General features: G+C 36.7%; 1 protein-coding gene across 20 annotated transcripts in view; it reads left to right on the top strand.

Moving 5' to 3' along the window:
* The window catches only part of LOC106156388 (uncharacterized), a 50,949-nt gene that overhangs the window by 20,972 nt on the left and 3,990 nt on the right, over positions 1-25,987 (top strand). For 6 of the 20 annotated variants that reach the window (XM_086995730.1, XM_086995719.1, XM_086995737.1 and 3 more), the window contains 27 exons: positions 3,701-3,784; positions 4,411-4,470; positions 5,595-5,678; positions 7,927-8,054; positions 8,620-8,998; positions 9,364-9,485; positions 9,837-10,382; positions 10,651-10,902; positions 11,272-11,399; positions 11,639-11,802; positions 12,128-12,251; positions 12,536-12,642; positions 13,058-13,379; positions 13,654-13,823; positions 14,101-14,280; positions 14,568-14,764; positions 15,744-15,919; positions 16,144-16,329; positions 16,670-16,914; positions 17,215-17,650; positions 18,456-18,673; positions 19,599-19,719; positions 20,094-20,257; positions 20,574-20,753; positions 21,744-21,884; positions 22,315-22,454; positions 22,729-22,858. In XM_086995730.1, the coding sequence (XP_086851856.1) occupies positions 3,701-3,784; positions 4,411-4,470; positions 5,595-5,678; positions 7,927-8,054; positions 8,620-8,998; positions 9,364-9,485; positions 9,837-10,382; positions 10,651-10,902; positions 11,272-11,399; positions 11,639-11,802; positions 12,128-12,251; positions 12,536-12,642; positions 13,058-13,379; positions 13,654-13,823; positions 14,101-14,280; positions 14,568-14,764; positions 15,744-15,919; positions 16,144-16,329; positions 16,670-16,914; positions 17,215-17,650; positions 18,456-18,673; positions 19,599-19,719; positions 20,094-20,257; positions 20,574-20,753; positions 21,744-21,884; positions 22,315-22,454; positions 22,729-22,858 (5,184 nt within the window). Of the gene's footprint in view, positions 1-3,700; positions 3,797-3,872; positions 4,087-4,410; positions 4,471-5,594; positions 5,679-7,926; positions 8,055-8,619; positions 8,999-9,363; positions 9,486-9,836; positions 10,383-10,650; positions 10,903-11,271; positions 11,400-11,638; positions 11,803-12,127; positions 12,252-12,535; positions 12,643-13,057; positions 13,380-13,653; positions 13,824-14,100; positions 14,281-14,567; positions 14,765-15,743; positions 15,920-16,143; positions 16,330-16,669; positions 16,915-17,214; positions 17,651-18,455; positions 18,674-19,598; positions 19,720-20,093; positions 20,258-20,573; positions 20,754-21,743; positions 21,885-22,314; positions 22,455-22,728; positions 22,859-25,987 lie in introns of those variants that run through there. The other 14 variants (XM_086995720.1, XM_086995727.1, XM_086995724.1 and 11 more) reach the window with 14 other exon arrangements.

Raw genomic sequence — 25,987 nt, 5'->3', positions numbered from 1 at the left:
CCAGTAGAAATGTTTAAAACCAGTATTTATAATTATGCATGTTTTTTTTTTTCAACTGATTCAAATTTATTTCTTGATAAATTATGCAATAATCAAGTGCAAGTGACCCATATTCTGACTCATTAACTGTCTTCAACTGCAATCCAACTGTTCATGAAAATCAAACAGTGTTGAAATTGCTATTTGCTTTTGTGTATTGGTGCTAGCTGTTTGCACACTGTTGAAGTGGGAAATGGTATTCATTGGTTGATTGTCCTTTAAATCAGGGCTAAATGTGGTCCAAGTCACTGTGAAACCTTATAAATGCCACCAACATACATATTCACTGCCTGAGTTATACAGAAAGGGTTAGTAATGTATTTGTCTATATTACAGTTGCCATTCTTTTATATGTGACCATAGTAAGTATCATCAGGACTTGTCCAAGTTCTTAGTCCAAAATTGTGTGTTAACTTTCTGAAATGTTTACACTACTCACAAATGTGATGACGTTTCCTCAAGTGAAGTATTTGTGATCATTGTCGTGTGTTTCATTATTTGATATCTGTCATAGAGGACGTTCTTATTTTGCTAAGCACTGCAAACGTGCATCTTTGTTCACCCTGGCAACTCAGTGGAATTTGATAGAACTTGTCATCTCTATCGATTGCTTTCATGTGCACTTTGACATATGGATGCATAGGAATTTTATGAGAGCTCTTCAAATGGAATGATACAAGGTGCTCACTTCTGTGATCCTTTGACGATTGTAAAAACCGTTAATTGATATGACTATCAGTATTTAAAATTACCATTGATTTAGAGGCCCTTGGTTTCATCTTTATTTCAAATATTTATACCAAGTGTTGAAAATTTTCTGCCTGCTTATCTCACCTTTTTCCAGCAAGGTCACAAACACTGATATCAATTCGCAGATTAATTAATTTGTGTTTTAATGAATTTTTTCAAATTCCAAATTGTAAGTATGATTAGGAAAACAAAATCAGCAGTGGGAAGGATACAATGGCTAAAAGTATAGTATTATAATGCAAAACAAAGAAGTTTTTCTAATTTAAAAACAATAAAAAAAAGCAGAGGTTATCAGTGTTTGTGGTTGGAAACAAACATTGCATAAGTTTAATAAAACACATTTGGGGTGAGACCTTGTTATCAGACAGAATGCCAGTATTAATCTGGCTAATTTGTCAAGGCGTTGCAGTTCCCTACTTAAGAGACCAAAAGACAACCCTTAATCCCTTTGATGGCAGTGTTTGTCAGGGCAGTGATGGCCAATATGTACTTAACCCTGGAGTTAAATACACTTTTCAGGGTGCTTTCACAGTGAAACTATCATGCTAGGTAGTTCAAACTAACTCTGCAGGGACTCTTGCTGAATGCAGTCAGATAAACAGACTAACAGGCCTCTATATGGAATTAGGTAGACTATAGAAAAGCTGGTTGTTATACTAGTGTGTGGGAGACAAGAGTCATGGTACTGTGTGATGTTCACTGTGTGATGTTTGGGACTGAACACATGGTATCAGTGGTCAAGCTGTGTGACATTGACCAGTGACCATGCCCTCTCTGTATGTCCAACTGAACACATGGTATCAGTGGTCAAGCTGTGTGACATTGACCAGTCAATACATCAGTGACCATGCCCTCTCTGCAAGTCCAACTCATGGTCAGCAGAACAGTGGAATAATACTTTATCAACATTTGAATTTAATTGAGTTTACCCTGAACAGATTATCTCACTGTGTTGGTATTAGCTAGTTCTCATATCCAGTAAGTGGTGATATCGTTCTCCAGCATGCCCGCGTAGATTGACCCTATCTTGGTGATAGGCAAACAGTGTTATCGCTTTTAAACTCAGCGTCTTGTTTACTCTTCAACCGACGCTCTCCCCCCAACTCTTGTTGCACTTTTGACAGTTTTATGAACACGTTTGGAGAGATGTGATAATTACAAAATTAACTCCTGATTAAATAGCTTCACTGGCTAGATGCATGAATGGTCAATTCAAGTACCCCATTGTTGAACATTCAAGTACTTTCTTTTTCATTTTTCTTAAGATTTTGACTTTTAGATTTATAGTTTATTTATTGTAAAATTCTGAAATATCTGATGTAAAAAGAGCAAAAAACAGTATGGAATACTCTCTGGGCTGTAACACAGGCATTCTTTATAACATGCCTTAGATATTCAACACATTCTAAATACCACAAATAGAAATAGCTTAAAAAAAAAAACCCACGCCTGCACATGTTCAAAATATCACAAACAAATATGATTCAGAAAAAAGGAGCAAGAAAGGCTCCTCTCCAAGCACACCTGTGGACCTTTAGAAGCCACTTCATTGACAAGTATAAAAGCAGGTGCTTGAATGGTGAATTCAGCAGCAACTTTTTCAGGTCTGATTTAGGGTACCTTTGTTGACTCTCAAACATCACCCTGTGCTAATAAAAAATAAATGGGTAATACAAAAAAAAATTTACTCTCTCCAACCTTTTGTATACAATTTTCATTGATAACCACAATAAATGTTTGAAATGTTTATACAACTGTGTTATAATTACTGTCAACCGTGCAGGCCCCATAGCCTCTTGACTAGGCTATGCTATAGAAGTAAGTCAGGGATTTGCCCTCGTCTGTGGATAAGCTATTGAAGGTATACAGGAAAGTTCTTTTGTCTTGGATGTTTACTAGCCACGCTGTGTAGAGAATAGGCCCAGGGTCTCAATGAAAGCAATCAATTGATTGGTAAACGTCAACTTTACACTTATACAACAAGTACATAACAGTTGAGCCTGAAAATTAAACTAGGTCACAAAGCCGACAGACCTGACGCGTCCCTCATCAGTTTGAATTGGATTTTGAGGACGATATTCTGTCTTTTGGTACCTGTTGGAAGTAAGTGGTCAGAATAGTGATTAGAATGTGGACAGTTAGTGTTGGGCAGTGTTGACTTAGCATTATGTAATGAAGTGCAGATTTAGATAGGGAGAGTAACGGTTTTGAAGTCCTTTAAGTATCAAATGTATACATAGTGCTGCACGCACACACACGTCGCAGACGCACATCCCTGGTAACTCTTATCTCAGTAGAAGCTTGATGTTGCTATGCAAGCTTTAACAGCAGTTGTTTATCAAACTGTTTGTAGTTCTCTTGATTTAAATGTTAACGTTGGGGCTGACTTTTAACCTCCGGATTGTTCACAAACTCCTCTATTAATCCCTATGAAGGCAAGAGATCACCAAGTGTAATTGTTTTGCTCAAGCAACTACTACGGGAAAAAAATTCTATAGTAAGTAGTAGGGGGGGATTTTTTTAAATATTTCCTTGCATGAATTGCATTTTAGCAATTATCTAAAGAAAGCAATTCCCCTAACTGACATTTGCAGTCAATTTTTGTAATTAAAGCAACTAACATGAATTGCTGATTTTACTATATTTTCATATCTCATTGATTTCCAATTAAATCAATATTCTACAACTGACTTATTACTGTATATATGACACTGTATCTTGAATTACTTAAGAGAGAAATATTTCCACTGATGAATAACTAATATTGGTGGATACTGAAATGATATTTGTGTGAACTTTACATTAGCTTTGGTTATTCTTATTTGATTTTAATTTTTACTTCATAACGATGTTATTTCATACTGTTTATGATATGTGCAAATGTGATGGCTAATTTCTCATTTTCCATAAGGTGTTACAATACAAAAAGAAATGTGGCCAGATGGAAGATATTCTTCAACAAAAGGAGCTGGAACTTCATCGCAGTCGGTTCTCGGTATGGAATAAGGCAAGAAAGCATGGGAATCACCAATGCATGCATTAGTGCATGCTAACCTTTTTAATTCTTTTTTTTTTTTAATTTCAGGAGCATCATCAGTACTTTTTCAGATAGCAGCATGATAATTCTGCTACATTGTTTCATTGTCAGCCAGGAATATTTTATGGCAAGGGATACATTGTTGCAAATTTGACAAGAAGCATAGCAGCATTGAAACATTGTATTAGTTTTAGATTTCAGCATGATGATAATGATACATTGTTTCATAATGCAGCATGACAGAATGGATGCAACTTCAGGTAGCAGCATTATGACACTAATACCTAGGTTTAGAGTTAAAGAATAAAAATGGCATGCTATACAAATTGGCAGCATGCTCTTTTTCTTTGCCACTTGATGCAGCTAATGGGCTAGCTTTGCTGATTTGAAATTTTTACCAGGAAATAGGATCATTTAGAATGAATTAACTTTGCCCAATTACCAAATTTAAAAAAAAATCAGCAAGCAAGTCCATTATTTGATGTCCTTAGTCCTGTATCAGTGGTAAAGAGAAAGTTATCTCCATCAGCATAAAGTCTTGTTGACCAAGTATTATATTAACGGGCATGATTATTTTGTCATAGGTCTTGCAATACAAGAAAAAGGTTGGCGAACTTGAGACCCAAAATACCGACCTAAGATCGGTAAGCCCCTGACTACCTGACAGGTGTCATTACTCAGATGATGTGTTTTGATTTTTGATTGGCCTTCAGAAAATGACTTCACTGAAGTATGTGTTGGAATTCCAGTAGTTTTAGTTTTAAAATTTATTTAGTGTTTTGTGATCAGAAAAATCTCTGGAATAAATTTCAGAAAATGAAAAAAGCACCTATTTTTTCATCTTTTTTTTTTTTCATTTTTTTTTCTTTATTAGATATATCATGCTACATGATAAAAAGCCACAATGAAAGAATAAACAAATTTATTTAAATGATATATTTTCTCTTTGAATAAAAAAGAAATTGCAAACAAGATCATATTGACAGTGGATATTCCACTCAGCACCTTTCAGTGATGTCATTTGCAGTCTGTATTTTGATGTGTGTGTCACTGTAGTTTAGTCAGGCTGGTTAGATGTACAGACAAGCTGCTCAGGCCAGATTTAGGGTGAAACTGCTTTGTGATTGGAGCACATGTTAACTTTTGAGGAATTTAGAAGTTTGGGTGTTGTGGGGCCTCTGTATGCAGAAGAAAGGGGGACAGGAGAGAGAGAGAGATTGTCTTTTTGGTATGTGTGTGCACGTGTGTTTGAGAGAGAGAAAGAGAGAGAGTTTATGTGTGTGTGACAGATAGAGAGAGAGAGTTTGTATATGAGAGAGAGAGAGGATTGTCTTTTTGGTATGTGTGTGCACGTGTGTTTGAGAAAGAGAGAGAGAGAGTGTGTGTGTGTGTGTGTGTGTGTGTGTGTGTGTGTGTGTGTGACAGATATATATATATATAGAGAGAGAGAGAGAGTTTGTATATGAGAGAGAGAGAGAGAGAGAGAGAGAGAGTTTGTGTGTGTGACAGAGAGAGAGAGAGAAACTGTTTCTCACGTACAATGAACACTGATAAATCAACCTAAGATGAGGTCAATCAGTTCATTTTTTTACCCTCTGCACATAGACCCCACTGGGACTCAGACATTGGTATCCCTTCAAATTAACTCAGTTGTCTGGAGATGTGTTCAAGAAGTGAAGCAGTTTGACTTTAAAAACCTGGTCTGTAGCAGCTGATATGTGCCAGCAGTCACTGTAGCTTAGCTTAGCATGTTGTCATCTAACACCAGGTTCTACAGTATAAGAAGAAGTGTGGAGAACTTGAGGCACAAAACTCCCAATTCAAATCTGAAAGTCAGCAGGTAAAAAGATCTGTAAGTAGAAAATGCCTTGCTCAGCTTTTGGAAAAAATTTTGAAGGAGAATTTTACTGCTTTATGTTCCAAATGGGTCACTCTTGTCGATGAAGATATTCCGAGGCCCTCAATCTTTTATTTTTTACAAAGTAATGGAATGTGTTTAGCACATCTTTTTATGAAAAATGTATTTTTCTGGGAATCATATGACCTTTTTTGCTTAGATGTTTTTGATCATTGATATTTGTTGTTATTTTTTTTAGACAATGTGTTATTTGCAGTGTGCACTTTTTTAACTGCCACAGTGTGTTGCACTTTTGTTATTTGTTTCATCACAAAAAATTACATTGTACTTCAAGTTATTTCCATTCACTTGTATATATATATATGTTTTGAGGTTATTAACTTCTTCAGCTCATAATTGTTGATAACAGACTGGCATTTTAAGCTTACCACCCTTCCTTCATGTAAAATGTCAATTTCTAGGTCACATATAAAAAATATGACAGCCAAAGCTCGAATAGGCAAATTCACATTTTGTAGAATTATGTGCACCAAGAAAAAATAAAATGAAACTATTTCAGATGTGCATTTCACACAATTAACGCTTAATTTTTTTTTTTTTTTTTTTTTTTTTTTTTTTTCAAATTGGGGCATAAGTCATACCTTTCGGAAATCAAAATGCCCCCTTAACCTTCCCCCTCTCAGAGTCAAAATGACCACCACCCCACCCACCCACCCCTTAAAAAAACAAAAAAATAAAGAAATACTGCAGCAGATCTTATTGACAACAAAATTCTAAATGATGGTGATAACTTCCCTACCCTAATGCCCTATCCTAATCTTCCTTAAATCCATCATACCAACCGTAAAAGCACTCAGTCATGCAGTCTTCAATTATAACTCAAACAAGTAATGACTTGAAATTACATATTTGTAATCAACAGAATTAAGTTCAATTAAGCCCAAGGTTTAAATAGATTGACTGATTTCATGCTGCGCTAGGTGGTCATTGAAGAAATATGAGTTCATTTAGTCTGCCATCTTTGATTTATTTTTACCTGTCCATAATGATGAAGATTGATTGTGATCAATGATCTCCAGGTATACCAAATCTTTTTATTACCTGCCTGAGGTAACGCATTATTTTGTATTTTGACATAATAAAAGAATGTGTTTTATCGGTGATGCATAGAAATTATCTTAAATTTTGTTTTAAAATTTACCTTTCTATTCTGCTGCCAAAGATACATAAACCACAATAATAAACAAAAAGGCACCGACCAGATAATTTGGTCAGAAGCCATATGACAAAGTAAATGTCTTTGTCAGCTGATAAACTTTTGAGTAAATGTTAGCTTCTAGACATTTAAATCCCATTTTTATTAAACACAGAGCCTGGATTCAGAGTAAAGCTTCAAATTTGATATCCTTCTAGGGCATCCTATTTAATAAAATCACCTCTTCTAGGGCATCTTATTTACCAGAGTCACCTGCACTGGTATTCTCTTCAGGTCTTCTTTGTCAGAAGAAGAGCTGCTTCACTGATCCAAAATATACAAATGTTGTGCTGTGAATTACAAGGTTCAAATTTACGCCAATTACATGTGCATGCTCTAGCTAACTAGGACAGTGACCCCACATTATTTTTAAATACACTGCAAACTTGGTTAAGTATTCCAAAAAGAGGATAAAATAATTTGCAATTAAAAGTGTTTTTCCTCTCATGTGCAGATCAAGAGGTTTCTAGGAAATCAATTTCCTGTAATTCTCCTCCCAGGAAAATCTTGGTGTATCAGTAGTGTAATGCATCTCCCCTGAAAGTTAATCAATGTGTCGAGTAATTAAGTGATACATGCTGGTACCTGGATGGTTAAATCTGAATTCAGCTTCTAGTGATTGATCAGAAATTAGAGACCGGTTGCTTTTTTATCATGGTTCAAGTTGCAAACTCTTACCAGGAGATTAGAGAAAAAGTTCAAAAGACAAAATAGCCCCTTAATAAAAATCTGTATCGTTTCACAAAAAAAAAAGTAAAAACCTGAAATTTACAGTAATTGGTTCATACAAATTTATATGTTATTTATGAGGGTAAAATAGTAAAAAATTTAAAAAAAAACTGGAAGTAAGATGTCTGGACCCTACTTGAATGCATAATCCTCAGACACAACCTATGATTATCAAAACTCTTTTATTGTAATCCTCAGAATTCCTTATCCTCAGAACTTGTAGTCCTCCTTTTCTTACACTTCCGTATTATCCTACAGTTGCAGAGTACACAAGACGTCCTTCAGAGCCGCCTGGAGACCACAGAAGCCAGACTGCGCATGGCGGAGGAAGATGCCAGCATGGACCTGGAGACAGCTCTTATTAAGCTGGAGGAAGAGCAGCAGAGGTGCGTGTGTGCGCGTGTTAGCTTGACTGTGTACGAGAGCGTGCATGCACATGTTGATGCAGATGAGTCTGTGGATGCCTGCATATGCAGTGTGTATAATTTTATATGGAATGTCTAAAAAAAATTTTTTCTGTCATTCAATTTTGCCCTTGTTAAACACAGGTCAAACACATTAGATTTGAATTTCCTTCCATTTTCTCTTTTGAAAATAGATACAAGAGATCAATTAAGTTCATTGCTTATTAGAATTGGAAAATAGAGTCGTTAGTAGTGTCACTGGTAATGTGTAGCAGGTGGAACCCTGGAAAGCTGAATACATAGTTAAATATATGGCTAATGATGCCATTGTTTTAGACAGGGCACATGATTTAATGACTTACAACTTTAGGACCTCAATGGTTAAACATTTTTGATTTTTGGCTACAAGATATTAAAGTACTATAACATTTCTACTGCAGATGCTGTCTTGTTCAGCACAATTTCACTAAGCCTGTGAAATTTTGCAGAAGTGTTTCTCCTTCAGACTCCAAATTAATGTGTTGGTTTAATTATTTTCAATGCACAGGAGCTCCAGCCTTGCTCATGTGAACTCCATGCTCCGTGAGCAGCTTGACCAGGCCACATCAGCCAATCAGCAGCTGACCCAGGACATCCATCGCTTGACCACTGACTGGCAGCGTGCCAGAGAAGAATTGGAGCAGAAGGAGTCAGAGTGGAGAGACGAGGAACAGTCCTTTAATGAGTACTTCAGTGCTGAGCACAGCCGTCTGCTGTCTCTGTGGAGGGCTGTCGTCGCCTTCAGACGTCAGTTTGGAGAGATGAAGTCAGCCACAGAGCGCGATCTGTCTCACATTCGTGCTGACTTGACTCGTACTTCCCGTAGCATGCATTCTGCCTGTCTCAACCTCAGTGCCAACTTGAGGAGCATGGACACTCAGTCTCAGGTAGTTTTTCACCATTTATTTGTGTAAATTTCCAATGTGTTGAACTGTAATTGACCAATCCAGTTGCTAATGATATGTCAAATGATAGGTCTACACATTTCCAATGTTTTAAACTGTAAATGGCTAGTTCTGTTGTTAATGATCCATTAAATGATAGGTCTGCACATTTTGAACACTGGTAAATATTGTCTACCTGGTGTACTACAGAACATATTAACACAATAAAGAACAAGTCTACCCCCCCCCCCCTTTTATTTAATCATTTATCTTTGCTAAAGTAAAGCCAACTTGAGAATGCTCTCTTCATGAATGAATATATGAATGTCATGCACATGAACTGAAACAATGCTCTGTATTTGTTGCAGGTATCTGCTGACAGGGATCGTAGCGACCGTAACGCCCTAGAGAACCAACTACGCGACAAGGTCCGCGAGGTGATGGAACTGCAGACCAAGTTTGACATTCACACCTCTGAGCTCAACTCCAAGTAAGTTCTCAACTTCTTAACCTGTTTTACTCATCTTTCATTTGGTTTACTGTGATATGTGCTCAGTGATATTTCCCCACTAGCTGTAAACATACACATTTAGTTTAAGAGATTGAAAAGAAAAGTGAGCATCAATTTTTCATTATGTGCAAATCCTTTTGTGAAAAATTGAAATAGATTTAAAATCTAAAAGTGGGTCTAGTTGTTAAATATGATCTACTTATTTCTTTGTAATTATGAGTTTTAATTTGCAGCATGAAAGAATCAAATTAATTTCAAGTATGTTAGTGTTGATCAATTTTAATATCTTATTTTTACACCTGAGTTAATCCAGATATTTGTTTACCCCAGGGTCAATGAACTTACCATGATGAATGAGAAACTGAAGATCCAGCTGATTGAGAAAGACAAGTCCATCAGCACACTTCAGGCTAACATGGACCGTGTGGATGCAGGGCGCATGGAGGCAGCACGTGAACGCGAGTCTATGGAGGTGGAGGCCTCACAGACCATGCGTGAGGAGACAGAAGCACTGCATGCAGCTCTGCGTGACATCGCACAGGCCGTGATAAGTGATGCTGACCAGTCCAAGCTGGAGGATGAAGGTGCAAGCACTGCTGAGCTGGCGAGGTCAATGTCCCCATCACGCTCACCACGCATGCGCACTCGCACACGCTCAGCCTCTCCCAGTCGCTCACCTGCCTTCGCGGACTCCACATTCTCTGCTGTGCAGGCAGCGCTGAACAAACGTCAGTTGCAGGTGCAGGAAATGCGTGCCAAGTTTAACGCATCAAAGGACCAGAATGCAGCACTTCGCAAGCAGCTTGATGATACAGAGAATGAGCGCAGGCGCATTGAGAGACAGATGATGGAGTACAGAGAAGAGCTGGATAATGCGTAAGTGTTCTTATTGATTGTGATGTGTACTAGTAATGTCAAGTTGTATTCTATTATTTTTACATGATTACACTTGTCTCCAGTGAAATGGATGCTCTGCCAACTTAATCTGGGTTCAGTATCAAATATAAATCAATATCATAATTAGAAATGAGAGTGTCCACTTTTTCACAATAAAAAGTATGTAAACTGACAATTTAACATGCTAAATTGAAAAGGTTCAATGTCATCAGCATTACTGTTACACTTTCTTAATTTTATTTTTTAGGCGCAGAGACAAAGAAGATTCATTCCGAGATCGTGACCGTTTCAAGAACCAGCTAGACCTGACTGGCAGCGAGAAGTCGCAGCTTGAAAGAATGCGCCAGGCACTTAATGAACAAATTGAGGCCTTGAACACTGAAAATGAGAAACTCCAGGCAGCAAATTCTGAGATTCAGCGTCAGCGAGACAACATTGAGGACGAGAAAGATGATGTCATCAAGGATAAAGAACGTCAGATTAAGGAGAATGAGAGATGGTGAGTGTGTAATATTTTTATGGATGTTTTTTTTTTATTATCATTATTTCAATGAAATTACATGATAGAGCAGTATATTAACCATGTGCAGTTGTTATAATCGAGTTTATTATTATTATTATTAATCACTTCATTCTTTTGTTGCAGCACTTCATTTTTACTGGTTATTTAAACTAAAAACCATATTTTACCTCTCAGGGAAGCTTTTTTATATGAAACTCACATGAACACGTTTATGTAACAGAGTGTACACGTCAAAGATGGCACTGTATTAAATGCATAATGTCTAGTCACAGTGTGTGCAAGAAATAAAAGAAGAACAATTTGTAAACCAAAGAATCTTATGAATCTCATATTTTATTCCACTAGCCACAAGGTAATAGAACAGCTGGAGATGAAACTGTCCAAACTCAGAGAGGACTTTGTGGAGACCAAAGAAACTCTGCACAAATCTCAACTAGACAAAGATGTACTGGAAAATGAGAAAGCTGAGATGGGTGAGTAACTGTCACACGTAACACAATCAGCATACTGTCACACCTAACACAATCAGCACACTGTCACACCTAACACAATCAACACACTGTCACACGTAACACAATCAACACACTGTCACACCTAACACAATCAACACACTGTCACACCTAAAATAAACTTTATCTGTTTTGTTCTTTTACAGACAATCAATATATTTTATCTTTTTTTTCTGTCTATGATGAGTTCCTCTGTATTGTAGGCGAGGCCTTGTCAAAGGCTGAGCTTCGTATGGCCGAGCTGGAGCTAGCTGTGAACAAACTGAAGACAGAGGAGGCAGGCCTCCGCGATGCTCTGCTGAAAATGCAGGCTCTGAATGAAGGTTTGGGACAGGATAAGATTGAGCTGAACAAGATCATTATGCAGGTATAGTGTGTGCTTGTGTGTGTATGTGTGTGAGAGAGAGATGCATGAAAAGAGTTTGGAAATGTGATAGCTGTCACAATTTTGACTTGTTCAGCATTTTCTTGTTTCCATGAAAATAGTTCAGAATACCAAAACCATTCTATACAGCTCCAGTAAGAATATCAGTAGTCTTTTGAATCAATCTTCATTTATCTTCAGTGTTTACCAAATTTCATATTATATAGAAGAAGTGTTCCAAGTGGCTATCATATGGTTTCCATTATGAGAGTTAGCAACAGTGCCTCATAGATTTACCTTATATCTCTAACAATGTTGTCTTCCACAGCTTGAGGCAGAGAAGGCCTCCTTGTTTGGAGAGAAGCATGCTATCATTGCTGAGAAGTCTGGAATTCAGGAAGAACTGGTCCGGGTGGAACAGGAGAAAATGGATCTGGACACTGAGAAACTCGGTAAAATAAAAATTCATTTAATGTTAAGTTTATGTATTAAAAAGTAAATCGAAGGATAGATTAAAGAAAATTCTCAAGTCAGTGGCTAAAAGGATTCAGATCCAATGGTAATGTCAGATGTGAATAAGAACTTATGCTGTTAATTCCCTTCAGACCCTTGGCAAGCAGCATTCAGCAAATGTAATTATATATCATAGATCATTATGTTTTGTAGTTTGTTTCTGTTGTCTGACCTGTTTTACTTCTGTTGTCTGATTGTTTTATTTCTGTTGTCTTCCATTCAGGCCTGAATCAGACTGTGGAGATCCATGAGCAGACGGTAGAAAACCTCCAGGAGGAGATCACCATCTTGAATCGTGAGAAAGTGGAAATTACTGAGCAGCTTAACTCTGTGAGTGATTCTTATGTTACTCTGTAACTGTTCAAGGTTCTGGTGATTGTGAGTTTGTGGAAGGTGGTGATTGCATCTTGGGAGAACATCTTCTTTTTTGCTCGGAAACTTTTTAGTTTTAACTCCATCATTTTTCAGTATTTTATATCATTGTGGCTTTGTCATAAGACATGAATTAATGTGGTATCATGCTACATAGATATCGAGTGAACAAAGGCAATAATTTACTAATGAAAGTGGTGTAATCATTTTATGTCTTTAAGACAAAGTTATTTCAGTCCTTTTACCCTTCTTGTCCCTTGCTGAAATTTGACTGTTGTTTCACTGTTAATTGTTCATGACTAAGGTGTTATGATGGTGAAAATGAAACCAGTAAAAACACTTCTAACTCCAATGAATGTTTTTCTGCCTCCAGGTGTCTCGTCAGAAGTCTGCTCTAGCTGAGGAACTTCTTCAGTCCAGGAAGGAGTGTGAGCGTCAGAGTGACACCGTTGTCCGCATCGCCAAGGAGAAGGAAGATCTGACCAAGGAAAAGGCCTCTCTCATCGTCCAGCTGACCAGCTCTGAGCGTGAGAACCGACAGCAGAGTGAGATCATTGCTGGGTTTAAGGCAGACAAGGAAAGTCTGGAAAATGCACTCTATGAGGCGCAGCAGCTCAACGCTCAGTTGGAGACCCGTAAGGAACAACTGGAGGGAGAGAATCAGGAGCTGATCCTGCGTAAAGAGGCCCTGCAAGGTAAACACTCCAGCACACAATATAAAATGTGATGATCTTACAGTTTTTTTATTCATTCCATAAAAATGAAATAAAACTGCATCCAATAATACTAGATTTCCAGAGACATATTTCTTATATACCATTGTATGTTTTCCATCTTGCTATTTAGTATAGAATAACTAAACAGAGTATTAGTAGTAATACCATTTGGTTGGCCAACATGTCAGATGTGGTAGCAGCATGAAATAAAATATGTGTTAAACTTGTTCAATATTGTTTGCTTCTTTTACAGCTGAAATTGCACGTCTGCGCAAGGAGATGGAGCTTGAAATTGAGAAGCTTGAAAGACAGAAGGAGAGTATTACTGCCAAACTGGGGCAGACAGAGCGTGACCTCAATGTTTCTCTCACACAGGAAAAACAGGCTCATGAGGAAGATATAGAGAGACTTACCAGGGAGAAGGTGTGTTGGTTTGTCTTAGTAGGAGCCACATCTATAGAATCAAAGGACCAAAATAAAATAATCATTTTGGAAATTTTCTGTTTTTCAGAGTTTTATAGATAAATTGTCATCAGTACCTCACTAAATTGGTGAAGTAAAAAAGAATTTTTTTCCCAGTTATGATTCCTGTCCAATACCTTTGTTACTAAAACAGACATTCATTTGTTATGAAAATAATAAACAAATTGCTAAATGTGATTTTCTGATTTTGTCTTCAAATTTCTTATTTCAACTTCAGGAAACCCAGAGAATAGAATATGAAGCCAATCGTGAAGAAATCCTCCATCATAATGCTATGGAGAAGGAAGAAATGATTGCAAGAGCTGAGAATGAAAAAGAGCAGCTCCAGCAGGAATTGGCAGCCATCCAGAGAGAGCGTGATGACTCGATGTTGTTTGCAGAGAATGAGAAGCAGCAGGTGAGATGTCATTTACTCTATAGGGGGCAGTGCCATGCAAGATAAGATGTTGGCTGGTGTTACAATGTTCATATGCATTGTGATTTCTCAGCTTGAATGAAAAAAATTAATTAGAAGTTTCACAAACTGGTTATGAATTGACTCACTTGTGTATATCTAGTAAAAGGCTTATAAAATATATCTGAATATTTATTGGCCAATTAACTCTCTGTTAATTTATAATTCTTCAATTGCCTATTTTTCCACAGGTAATATTTTGTATTATATCAAACTAACATTTGCTGCAGGTCTTGTCTCTGATGGAACAAGAAAAGTCAACTCTGGCAGAGAAGCTGAACAGCACCCAGAAGGACCTTCAGAGCCAGATTGTTGAGAATGAGCGCCTGAAGAGGGAGTCCATGTCCAGGCAGGAGTCTGATAAGAACTCTATCAACGGCCTGCAGGCAGAACTCAAGAAGTTCAGATCTCAGTTTGAAGAGGCTACGTAAGTATAGGTGGTGGTGTGGAGCAACATAAGCTACATGAGTAGAAATAATATACTTTCAGGGGCACTGCGTTTGTGCCAAGAAGGCGAGAAGAAAAACTATAATATTAGAAAACCAACGATATTTAAATAAAACTAAAAAGGTTAGTTAAATAGGGGGAACTTTGGCAAGACAACTGTTGCATATCAGTGAAAATGAAATGTCTCAAAATGTCATTGAAAAAACTGGGATTGTTTACTTAATTGGGGGAAAAGGTGCAGGATTTTAAAGAATAATTTCCAGAGAAATTAATGAATCTAAAGTTATAGGGGACTGATTTGTTATAGGCAAAAAAGGATTCAATGGAAAACAATGTGTGGAAAGAACATACTAAAGATCTGAGCAAAAAAAGTTGAAAAAGATAAAAAGGAAAACCATTTAAGCATAAAGTTATGGAAAAAGAAACAAGAGCTGTAAAGTTTTACACAAATTTTGCTATTTACAAAAAATTAAAGAACCTTTGTGACTTCTTATATGTGATATTGACAAAAAAAATCTATCATTTATTTAATAACGTACTTCTGAATTGTGTGTAATTATCATCTAGGAAGGTGTCAAAATTACCTGTCTCACCTGTTTAACACATAGCATTACTAGGTGTTAAATTACAGAGGAAAGAACATAGTTTATCGAACAACTAAAGTAACACCTGGTGCCTTATCAGGTACCAAATCGGTTATCCAACAAGCAGTCTGCATGTCAGTTTTACCTGTATACATGGTAGGTACAAGTGCATTTTGTATTTTAAAGAACTCTGAAGGTAAAGTCTCTCATCACTAAAGAGATTGCAGCCAGGGCTTGGAAGCTTAGGTTTAGTCTGTTCCTGTCGTGCGCACTTCATTTCTCTGAAAGATGAAAAAGGCCTATAGAGATTGTACATTTGTATTACTCAAAAAAAAATTCAGAGATTAATTATTTCACTAATTTTGTACATTCTAGAGTTGCTCAAGACAGAGAGCTGAAGGATCTCAACGGTCGTATGCAGGAGTTGCAACGCCAGAAAGAGCAAGCATTACGTGAGGTGGCTGAACTCAAAGTACAACTGAAGATGGTGGAAGAAACACGTGACACAATTAGACGTGACCTTATTGAAGCTAACCGTAAAATTAGGGAAGGTTTGTGACCTTTTTATTTTGAACAGAATTGTCAAAGACTAGTTTCATGTAGAAGTTATCTGTGACTGGACTGATGTATGTGCTGCAGTCAAACATTACAGTTTGAGAAATATGAATATTAGATATTTGTTTATCAAATAAATACTTGAATTCATGAAAATTATAGAGTTTCACAAAAGCTCATTCAAGAGGTAGATGTTATTCTTTGTGTCCATTTTTTATAGCTGATGAAACCAAAGAACTGATGCGTAAAGAAATTGGTGATCTCAAACGTAGTGTGAACGATGAGGTGCGTGAAAAAGAGGCTGTCCAGAAAGCCAATGAGGAGCTGCGTAACAAGATCAAGAGGGCTGAAGGTGAAAAGATAGAGCTGAGTCGCAATCTACAGGAGGCCAAGCAGAGAATTGGAAGTAAGTGCTGGTTTGGAGATAATATATGTATAATTGAGGTGCAATTTAGATGAAAAATTGTATGTACTTCATTGACAATATTTATTTTATTATTGCAATCACAATCATTGCAGTAACCAAAGTTTTAGAAAGACTTGATGAACAAGATGTCAGACATTAAATATATGATGTTTAATACCTAAAATAAGGTATTTTGCTCTGAAGGGTTAAATAATTCTTTACATTGCTATATGCTAATAAAGCAAAGATCAAAACATGAGTTCAGTTTATTTCAAATAAAAATCTATAAAAGTTTGGTGTAACTCTCAAGTTCACAACCCCAATATAACACCATTTTCAGTTCTGGAGGAGCAGAAGACTGGAGTCCAAAAGGAGGCCTCGGACCTTCGTGCCAGTCTCCGTGAAGTAGAGAAGGCTCGTCTGGACGCACGTCGTGAGCTGCAGGAGCTTCGTCGTCAGGTGAAGATGTTGGACAGTGAGAGAAGTAAGCTAGGGAAGGAGGTGGGTGATCTCCAGAACCGTGTGGCCAGAGATGAGGAGAAAGAAGAGGAATCCAGGAGGGAGCAGTATGGACTGAAGCAGAAGGTACAATTCTCATTTTTCATTGGCTAGACACACAGCCTATTAAAACAGAGATATTATATGCTGTACCTGAACACTGTACTGTATTTAAGTTTGGATTACTCTTTTCTTACAGTAGAAACTGAAAACAAAAGAGTAAGAACCACATTGGACTTGACGAGTTTATTCCTGGTCATATGTTCATTTATCACAAGTAGTATATATATTTCACAGTGACATGCCTTTCCTTCAATTTATTTTAATGTGATATATATCAGTAGTTTGATTTTTTATTCCTTATGTTGTATTTCTTTCCATAAACAGGTTGTTGAGACTGAAGCCAGTCGTGAGGCTCTTCGCAAAGAGCTTGCCAATCTTCAGCGTCGTTATGCTGAACTTGAGGATGAGTCCCGAGTCAAGGAGAAGGACTACCAGATGGCGCTGGAGGACAGTCGTCGCAACGAACGCAAACTAGAAGAGATACGGCGTAATCTTGAGACAAACCTTGAGGCATGCAACAACGAGATTGGAGAGCTGAAGCTGGCATTGAGCGGAGCAGAGGGACGTGTCAACGCCCTTGAGGCTCAGCTTGCCCGTGTTGAGGGGGCCAAACGCGACGTTGAGTTCAAACTGAGCAGCATTCATTCCACACTGAGACGTACAATTGGTTTCCGCCAAGACATGCCCAGATCTCCAAGTCCAACCATGCGTGCACGCAGTCCGAGCCCACGTCGCACACGCCCCGCATCTCCAGCTAAAGGTAGGTTTTTGCTTCGGAAAGAAAATCAGCAAGTGGTCAGCATATTATTTATATACACATAATATGGCTAATATTATGCTTCTTTACTCCTTGCAGAATAATTTGTTTTATGTGGTTTTGTTTTATGTGGTTTCCTCAGTGGAGTATTCAGCCTGCTGCAGCAGTTTTATTTACTTAAAATTCTCAAACAAAAATCATTTATAAATCACTTAAGCAGAGAGAGGGACATGGGGTTTACCATCTATGTCTGTATGTCTTTGTAGCAAAAAGTGATGAAAGTTTAGATCAGAGTCTCCCCGAGAAAGGTACACCAGAGTCGAATGCATTTTTTTAGAATCTTTTTACGAGTTATTGTTAGAAAAAAAATCATTAATACTTTTATTCAGTCATTGTCGTTGCATTTTGTTTTTGTAATCTTCCATTATAATTAGTTTGAATATGATATATTTTGGGTGTGTTCAGTTTCTGTTTAGAAATGTTATCTATTTATTAATTTATTTTTGGTGTTTTGTTTTGAGATTTTACCTTTTACAACTGTAGTTGAACTGTTTATTTGTGTCAGTTTTTATTATGTAACAGTCTGTTTAGAATTTTTAACAAGATTTTTTTTGTTTTGAAGTGATAAAAATATTCATGAAAATGTGAATATGAAAGTAATATTGTTTCTGATATTTTAAGCATAAAGAAAAAATGTAAGATTATGCAACCTGGTGCTTGTTTAAATGATATGCTTTGATAAATTATACTATCAAACACAAGTAATCTCACAGCAAATGCGTCATATCTGTATACTTTCTTTCATTAGGCTTTGACAACACTTTCACAACCACAACTGATGGCCGAGGCAGTCCAATTGCTCGCACTGGCTCCCCAGACCGTGCTCGTAGCCCCACACGTCGTGAGCGGGATATGTCTCCATCCAGACTTGACCAATCCGTGTCCATCGCAGATATTGACCCTGAGGCTGTTCGTATTGCACTCCGAGACTTTGTTCAGCAATTGGCTGGATCTGAGAGAGAAAGGGTGGGTAATAGAAAAGTATTTTGTTCATCAATTGGCTGGATCTGAGAGAGAAAGGGTGGGTGGTAGAAATGTTATTTTAAAAGATACAATTAAAATGCAGCAAAGACAAAGAGTTCACTGGATAAAGGGATTATTAACACTGTGTAGTGGAATTTTTAACCATGTGCTTTATGCATTGACTGGAAACTACATAAATTCTTCTTACAAGTATATGAAAATTTAAGATGGAGAATCCTTTTTTTTAATACATGTCAATCGTATTCTGTTCTATTTAGGATGAATGCAGTAAACAAGTAAGCAAATGAGGAATTGTTCTGATAATATTCATTTCCAAATGTTTATTTTCTAACAGCATATTTATTTTGTTTACAAGATTGATTTCTCACAAAAAATATAACAACACAGCTTATTATTGGAGTTCTTTGGTTGGAATTACATGTTCAGAAAATTCAAAATTGATATTAACTGAAATGTTTATTTCATCATTAGATATTTGCTATAACCTATAGATAATAAGAATCATTACAACCAAAAATAATTTTACAACCATTTGTTTGTATATTTGGGAAGTATACAAAATTTGTTTATCATTTATGAAAAGATACTGTCAATAAAAGGTGCTGATAATTTCTAGCCAAACAAATTAAACATTAGATTTATCAGACATTTGACAGAATTCAGGCACTTGTACAAGTATTTTCAGGATCTTTTGAAAGTCCTCTAGCTTTTAACTCTACATACTACATTTGCCACTAGCCTCCCTTGTTATATGTTATATGTAACCATGTCTTTTCTTATTGATAATCTGTAATATAATATATATCATTATCTCCAGGATGACTGTCTGTCCCTTGTTAATATGTTATATGTAACTATGTCTTTTCTTATTAATAATCTGTAATATAATAAATATCATTATCTCCAGGATGACTGCCTGTCCCAAGTGCGCAGTCTGTCCATGCAGCTGAAGGAGATGGAAGAGGATCGTGACAGAACAGAGGCCAGGCTACAACAGCTGCAGAAATCTCTGGGAGAGGCAGAGGAAGGTAAGAGAGAGAGAGAGAGAGAGAGAGAGGGGGGGGGGGGGGGAGAGCACCTAGTGATGCCTACAGTTGGCTACCTGTTAGTTATTAAGCTAGCCATGTGAACATTTTTATTTTGAGATATTATTTGTAACAGTTTGGCAGAAATTAATTGGATATCAAATTTTGATTTTTTTTCTTTTTTCTTTTTATTGTGGGTTTGGCTAAAGTGAACAGAATGCAGAATTTGATAAACTGTGTGAAGCAAACTCAAAAGACTTGGTTAGATATATTAAAGAGCTCATTATTCTTTATTTCATAGAAATCTGTTTATGTGTTTCTCTTTTAACAAAATTAATTTTTTATCAATCTGACTTATGAAACTTTGTATGTTTTAGACAAGAGAGGCATTGACAGTCGTCTAGCTAGCGCGCAGACAGCACTCATGCTGCAAGAGGAGACAATCCGTCGTAACGAGCGTGAGCGCAAGACCATGGCAGAGAAAATCAACACGTTGGAGCGTGGTCTGGCGGCCATGGAGTCTGAGAAGAGACAGCTGCAGGTATGACCCACACTGCTGTAGTGACAGTTGAATGAATGATACAGTGGAAAAAATTGTTTTAACTGAAATATTTTAACTTATTAATTTTTTTGTTATTATTTTTCTTTGGGTCTTATTTTGTGCAAAGGAAACCAAGCACAAAGATATAATTCTGAATTATACAAACAAACAAAAATAATGTTGATATCAAACATTTGCTACTTTTAAGTATATATATTAAGGTATATCCGAGGTGAAAATCTTTAGTAGTCTTTTTAAGAAGAGACAGGTTTCATTCAATCATAAGAGATCATACTCATGCATTTTCTTCACACAGGAAAGAGTTGGCAAGATGAAGCAGAATGAGGCTAAGTTGGAGGAGGACAAGAAGCAGCTGCGTATGGCTCTGGATGACTCTGAACAGCGCTGCACCAAGACGGAGCTGGCCAAGCGGTCCATGGAGGGTGACCTTCAGAGACTGAAGCTTGCCATGAATGACAAGGAAACAGAGAACCAGGTATGTCAGCTTAGACAGGGTAAACATGGACTAGAAGTGGACCTGACTTTTGTCATCAGATTGAACAAGTTTAGATGGGACTGATATAGACTGGAAGTGGACTTAACTTTTATCATGAGATTGAAATGGTTGCAGAGAGACAATGGGTTGTCTTGTGGTGCCAGTAAACCCCCCTTTTTTTAGTCCAAAATTGCCCTAGTCTAAACATGGGTCAGAACAGTGCAACACTAATAATTCATTTCATCAACAGGGAGCTCCACATTAATCCCTTAATGACCCATTTCAAAGCCTGTTTAACTTAATTGATTTCTGCTGTGACAGGTGTAATTGGTTGTTAGGTAAAATATTCATGGCCCCCTTCTGAAAGGATCCATATGCTTATTGTGGATTTTCAGACTAAAATTGGGGCATTCCAAAATACCTGTGTAACTTAGTAGACAGATGTATTGGGTTACGTGTGGGCACACCTGACATTGTTGCTTTAGTCTATATCATTGCACTGCTTTAATAGTGGCTTTGTTATTGCTGCCAGTTCATTTCAATGTCAAGGATTCTGTTTAAGTCATAAGTTAGTTAAAATGGCAGACATGAAGATGTTCCATGGAAAGAGTAGAGGTGGTTCATATCTGCTGGTCACAACAGGAGTGGCTAGGGTAGAAAATGTATTGGTCAGTTCAAAACTGGATTCTTTATCATTGGTCTGTCCGGTGAAAAATTATTATTTGAATATGCTATACAATGTTTCCTGTATTTTTATGAAAGGTTTACTAAATTTTTCCTAATATCTGACTTTATTTTTTTAATTTGCTATAAATGACAACTGAAGTTTAATGCATACTAATTATTTGTCAAGAAAGTCTTAAGCCTAGTTTTTGTACAGCATAGCTAAATATTATAGTTTAAAGTTTAACATTGCTGCTTAGCAGTCAAAAATAAGGCTTATTTGTTTAATACTGTATCTCCACAGCCCTCTGTTTGTGTATTTTGTAGGTCCTCCAGGAGCGTATAGATAACCTGACCCGTCAGATGCAGGACCTTGACAGCAAGTGTCAGTCTCTACAACTGACCATTGACCGTCTCAGTAACGCCCTGTCCAAGACTGAGGAGGAAGAGAGTGTCCAGAAAGATAAGGTAGGGGAATATGAATAAGATAGACAGATGTGTGAATAAGTAGAAATATAAAAGAAAGTGTAAAGAGAGATATAAAATGAGGAAATTTTCAAGGATATCAAATGAATATAAATATGTTAATATTGTGAAAAAATTTCAAAAATAAAAGATATTATAATGATAAACTGTAGTAATTGTATTATTAAAACTGAATAAATGTGTGCTTTAGTCAAGAATTTTACTAGTTGTAGGACAACAGTTCATCCAGCGCAGCACGCGCACAGGTGATGACATCAAGGACATCCGTAACATCCTCGACAGTTCGACAGTACTAGTTGTATTTATAATCAGTGTTTCATTTATAGAATACTAAGTCCAATGTCAGTTGTTGCTCTGCTTAGTGAGTCTATTGATCTTACAAAATTTTATTCTGATTTTTTTTTTTTACTAGGTACAAGTTCTGAACATGTCCCTGTCAGAGCAGTCTGCCACTATTGCAGACCTGCAGGAACGCGTGCAGCAGCTACAACGTGCTCTCACCAGCAGTGAGCATGACAGGCGCGTGCTTCAGGAACGGCTGGACACCACAAGGTAGGAGCCAGTGACTTCAGTCAAATATTTCAAGGAAAAAATTCAGAAAATAGCACTACTCTTTAAATGGATCCTTTTGACAAAACTGATATATGTATATCAGCCAAACTTGGTAAATATTAATGAAAGTTTGCAGGGTGAATAATTAATGATGCAAGTCATATCCAAGATTGTGCCCAGTTTAACACCATTGTAGATGTCTTTCCACTTTCATTTAAATCAAAACAGCTGTAGATGTCACTGTTTTCAAGATGATCTCAATTCATGTTTTCAGGCAAGCCCAGAATGAGGCTAAGAAACAGAACCACAGCCTGATGGAGCGTGTGCAGGCAATCCAGAATGAGCTCTCAGACAGCGAAGTGCGCAGAAACGAACTGGAGGGGCAAGTCAGGCAGGCACATGGGGTAAGATACAAAACAGACAGTCAAGTATTCTAGACATACTAAATTTATGTGGTCTGTCACCATCTTTTGTTCTAACTACTTTCAAATGAAATAGTAGGCTTGTTAAGAGGTCAAACGCTGCATTTTATAGTACAAATGTCTAACTTGGCATAAATGTTCCTTGGGCCAAAAGAAAATTTTTTATCCAAAGAGACGCCCTCTATCGATACATTAATTAGCATAAATTATGCAAATTAGGTGCCAAAATATATAATATTTCATATTTCCATTAATATTTGGCCTAGAAACATGTATAGATTATCAAACCTGACTAAATTAGGGGCAAGGAACCCATTTTTGATCATTTGGAAGCAATTGGTGGCCATTTTGTGCCTCAAATCCAAGATGGCCGCCACCCGCCATTTTGAAAGTGGACATAATTTTGCTATTTTATGTTGAATTTTGAAGCGTTTGGTCTAACTATACTTGATATATATATCGATTCTTACTATTTTGGGGGTGCAAAAGTCATTTTTGGTATTGTTATGGTGATAGTAGGTGATTTGAAGGAACAAAGAGGGTGTTTTAAGTGCCTACCAAGATATGTGTGAACGCTGCAAAACCATGGATATTAATAACCCGTATTCAAATATATCTCAATGCAATTTTTTGTTATATACCATCGCTATTGGACTATATTATGAGCAAAAAAAAACTCATTTTTACCATTATGGAGGCCATTGTGGCCGTTTTGTCCCTCAAATCCAAGATGGCCGCCAAAACCTATTTTGAAATTGGGCATAAATCGCTATTTTGAAACTATATGTATTACATCTTTGTAAATGAGTAATACGTCGTTTTATATTATGTTCTGGTGCAGAATACATTATTTGTTTCATAAAGTTTGTGCCTCAAATCCAAGATGACACTCATACGCCATTTTCAAATTGAGCATTATTCACCATTTTGAAACTATCACACCTTCATAAGCGTGCCATACGTCATTTTTTATTATTTCCTGGTGCAGAATGCATTTTCGGTTTCATAAAATGTAAATAGAAACTTTTATAAGCCTCCAAATAAATATAGGATTCAGTCGCCACATGGACCTGCAGTTTATATGTACAATTAGTAATCCAATTAGTTCAAAACTGCTTTTGCCCGAACAATAAACAAGTGTCAGCAAACAAAATGGCTGCATTAAAGCAAAATAATACATCTTTGACCGCATGAGGATAATTGTTAGCCATTATTTTGATCAAAACCAAGTGTTGGTTGCATGCCGCTATTTTAATAATTTGGTGTAATTTATAACCTTTGAACTGTGGGCTTGTATTAGGTAAAATGGTACTATTCTGGGGGCTCAAAAGTAATTTTCCGGTGCTAATTTGGTGACAGAAGATAATAAAAAGGTACTGTAATATAAGGTTGTAAAATAAATTCCAAGATGAGTTTCGTTGAGTCTGTAACAAAAATGTGGAACCCGAACCACATGCTCAAATATATCATCTAGATTTATCTTAAGTGACCATCTACTAAAAGATACTGAATAATTTAAAGGTAAGCAATAAATATATATACATAGTGGTATTATATTATTAATCTTTTACTGGTCAATGTGAACCAAAAAGCCACATGTACATTTATGTCCCAGTCACTGGGGCTTGCATTCGCATGTTAAATATAATCCAGAAAATTTGAAGGGTGAAAAATGTGTCGTCTTATAATACTATAGAACTTGGTTAGTTGTATTGATGCGAAAATGCCCGTGAAAGACAAGCAAATGGACTTTGCTTTAAAATAGCTCCAGATCTTGTCTGCAAAATCATCCAGCAGCACAGCAATAAAAAAAATAAATAATAAAACAAAATAAAAAAAACATGCATGATCAGCTCTGGTAGGCCAATAAGACAACAGCCAGTAAGAATTGAGATTTTGTCAGTGTCCTATGAGAAACAGCCAAACAATATATTAAAATCCAGTTTCCAGAGAAACATGAATGCATGAGAACATGTCGCATCAGAGGAAAGTGGTATCTTTACACAAAAGAAGGAATCTACAAAACCAACTAGAAAGCAGCAGCTGCGCAGGTAGGCAAGAGGGATAAAGCAAAAAAGTCGAGGAAGCAGCCTCTTTTCCTAGTTGACAGTGCCAGTGATCATTCCTAGCATGATTTGGCCAGACAAGTCATCTCACTACCAATAGTAATCCATAAGGCAACTACATAGTTCTCATTGTTTCCAATGGACTAACAAGCACAAAACATCTACAGTATATGACAACTACAGGAAAATTCATCTTGGAATCATCTTAAAACACCTTATGCCTTTGTTATTATCCTCTGTCACTAGAATAACACCGGAAATTAATTACGTACTTCCAAAATAGTATCAATTGATGTATTACGATCATATATGAAAGTCCAACAGCTCAAAAAGGTAAATTATGCCATAATTTTAAAATAGTGACAGGCTGTTGGATATGAAGAACAGAATAGCTAACAGTAGTCACCATAAAGTCGAATCAGCCATGCTGGTCTCTTGCACTTAATCTGTCTGGCAAAACCATTTTATAATTGTTATATAACATATTTTTGCACAAATTTGACTTCAAGACGTATACAAGCGAAGGTGAAAACGTAAGCCTGTATTGGTGTTGGAGCCTTGTAATATTTTCTTTTTGTATTATATCTCAGAAGAGATAAGACACGACTTCTACAACCCAAATGATAAGAAACGATGTATAACATGATAGTGTAAGAGCAATAGCTTCAAATTGATGAGTTATGCCTTACCCGTATTTCAAAATTGTGACTGGCGGCCATCTTGGATTTGAGGATCAAAATGGCTACCAATTGTCTCCAAAGCACCAAGTATGTATTCTTTACCTTTAATTAAGCCATTTTGGTCTTTGACGCTTGATTCAAGCTCTTTAGGATTTAATAAAACATTTTGTACTAATTAGACTACATGTACTAATTAGACTATTTGACAACTTAAGCCTACATGCATATTGATTTTGGAGGCTAAAATAGTTTGTACTCACATTTCATGAAACAGATAATGTATGCTGCACCAGAAAATAACATAAAACGACGTATTACTCATTTACAAAGATGTAATACATATACCGGGTAGTTTCAAAAAAGCG

The sequence above is a fragment of the Lingula anatina genome, chromosome 9 (assembly GCF_051362555.1).
Source record: "Lingula anatina isolate TDL-2025a chromosome 9, LinAna3.0, whole genome shotgun sequence".
Taxonomy (NCBI): domain Eukaryota; kingdom Metazoa; phylum Brachiopoda; class Lingulata; order Lingulida; family Lingulidae; genus Lingula; species Lingula anatina.
Note: the sequence above shows the minus strand (reverse complement) of the source record. Positions and strands in the feature narration are given on the sequence as shown.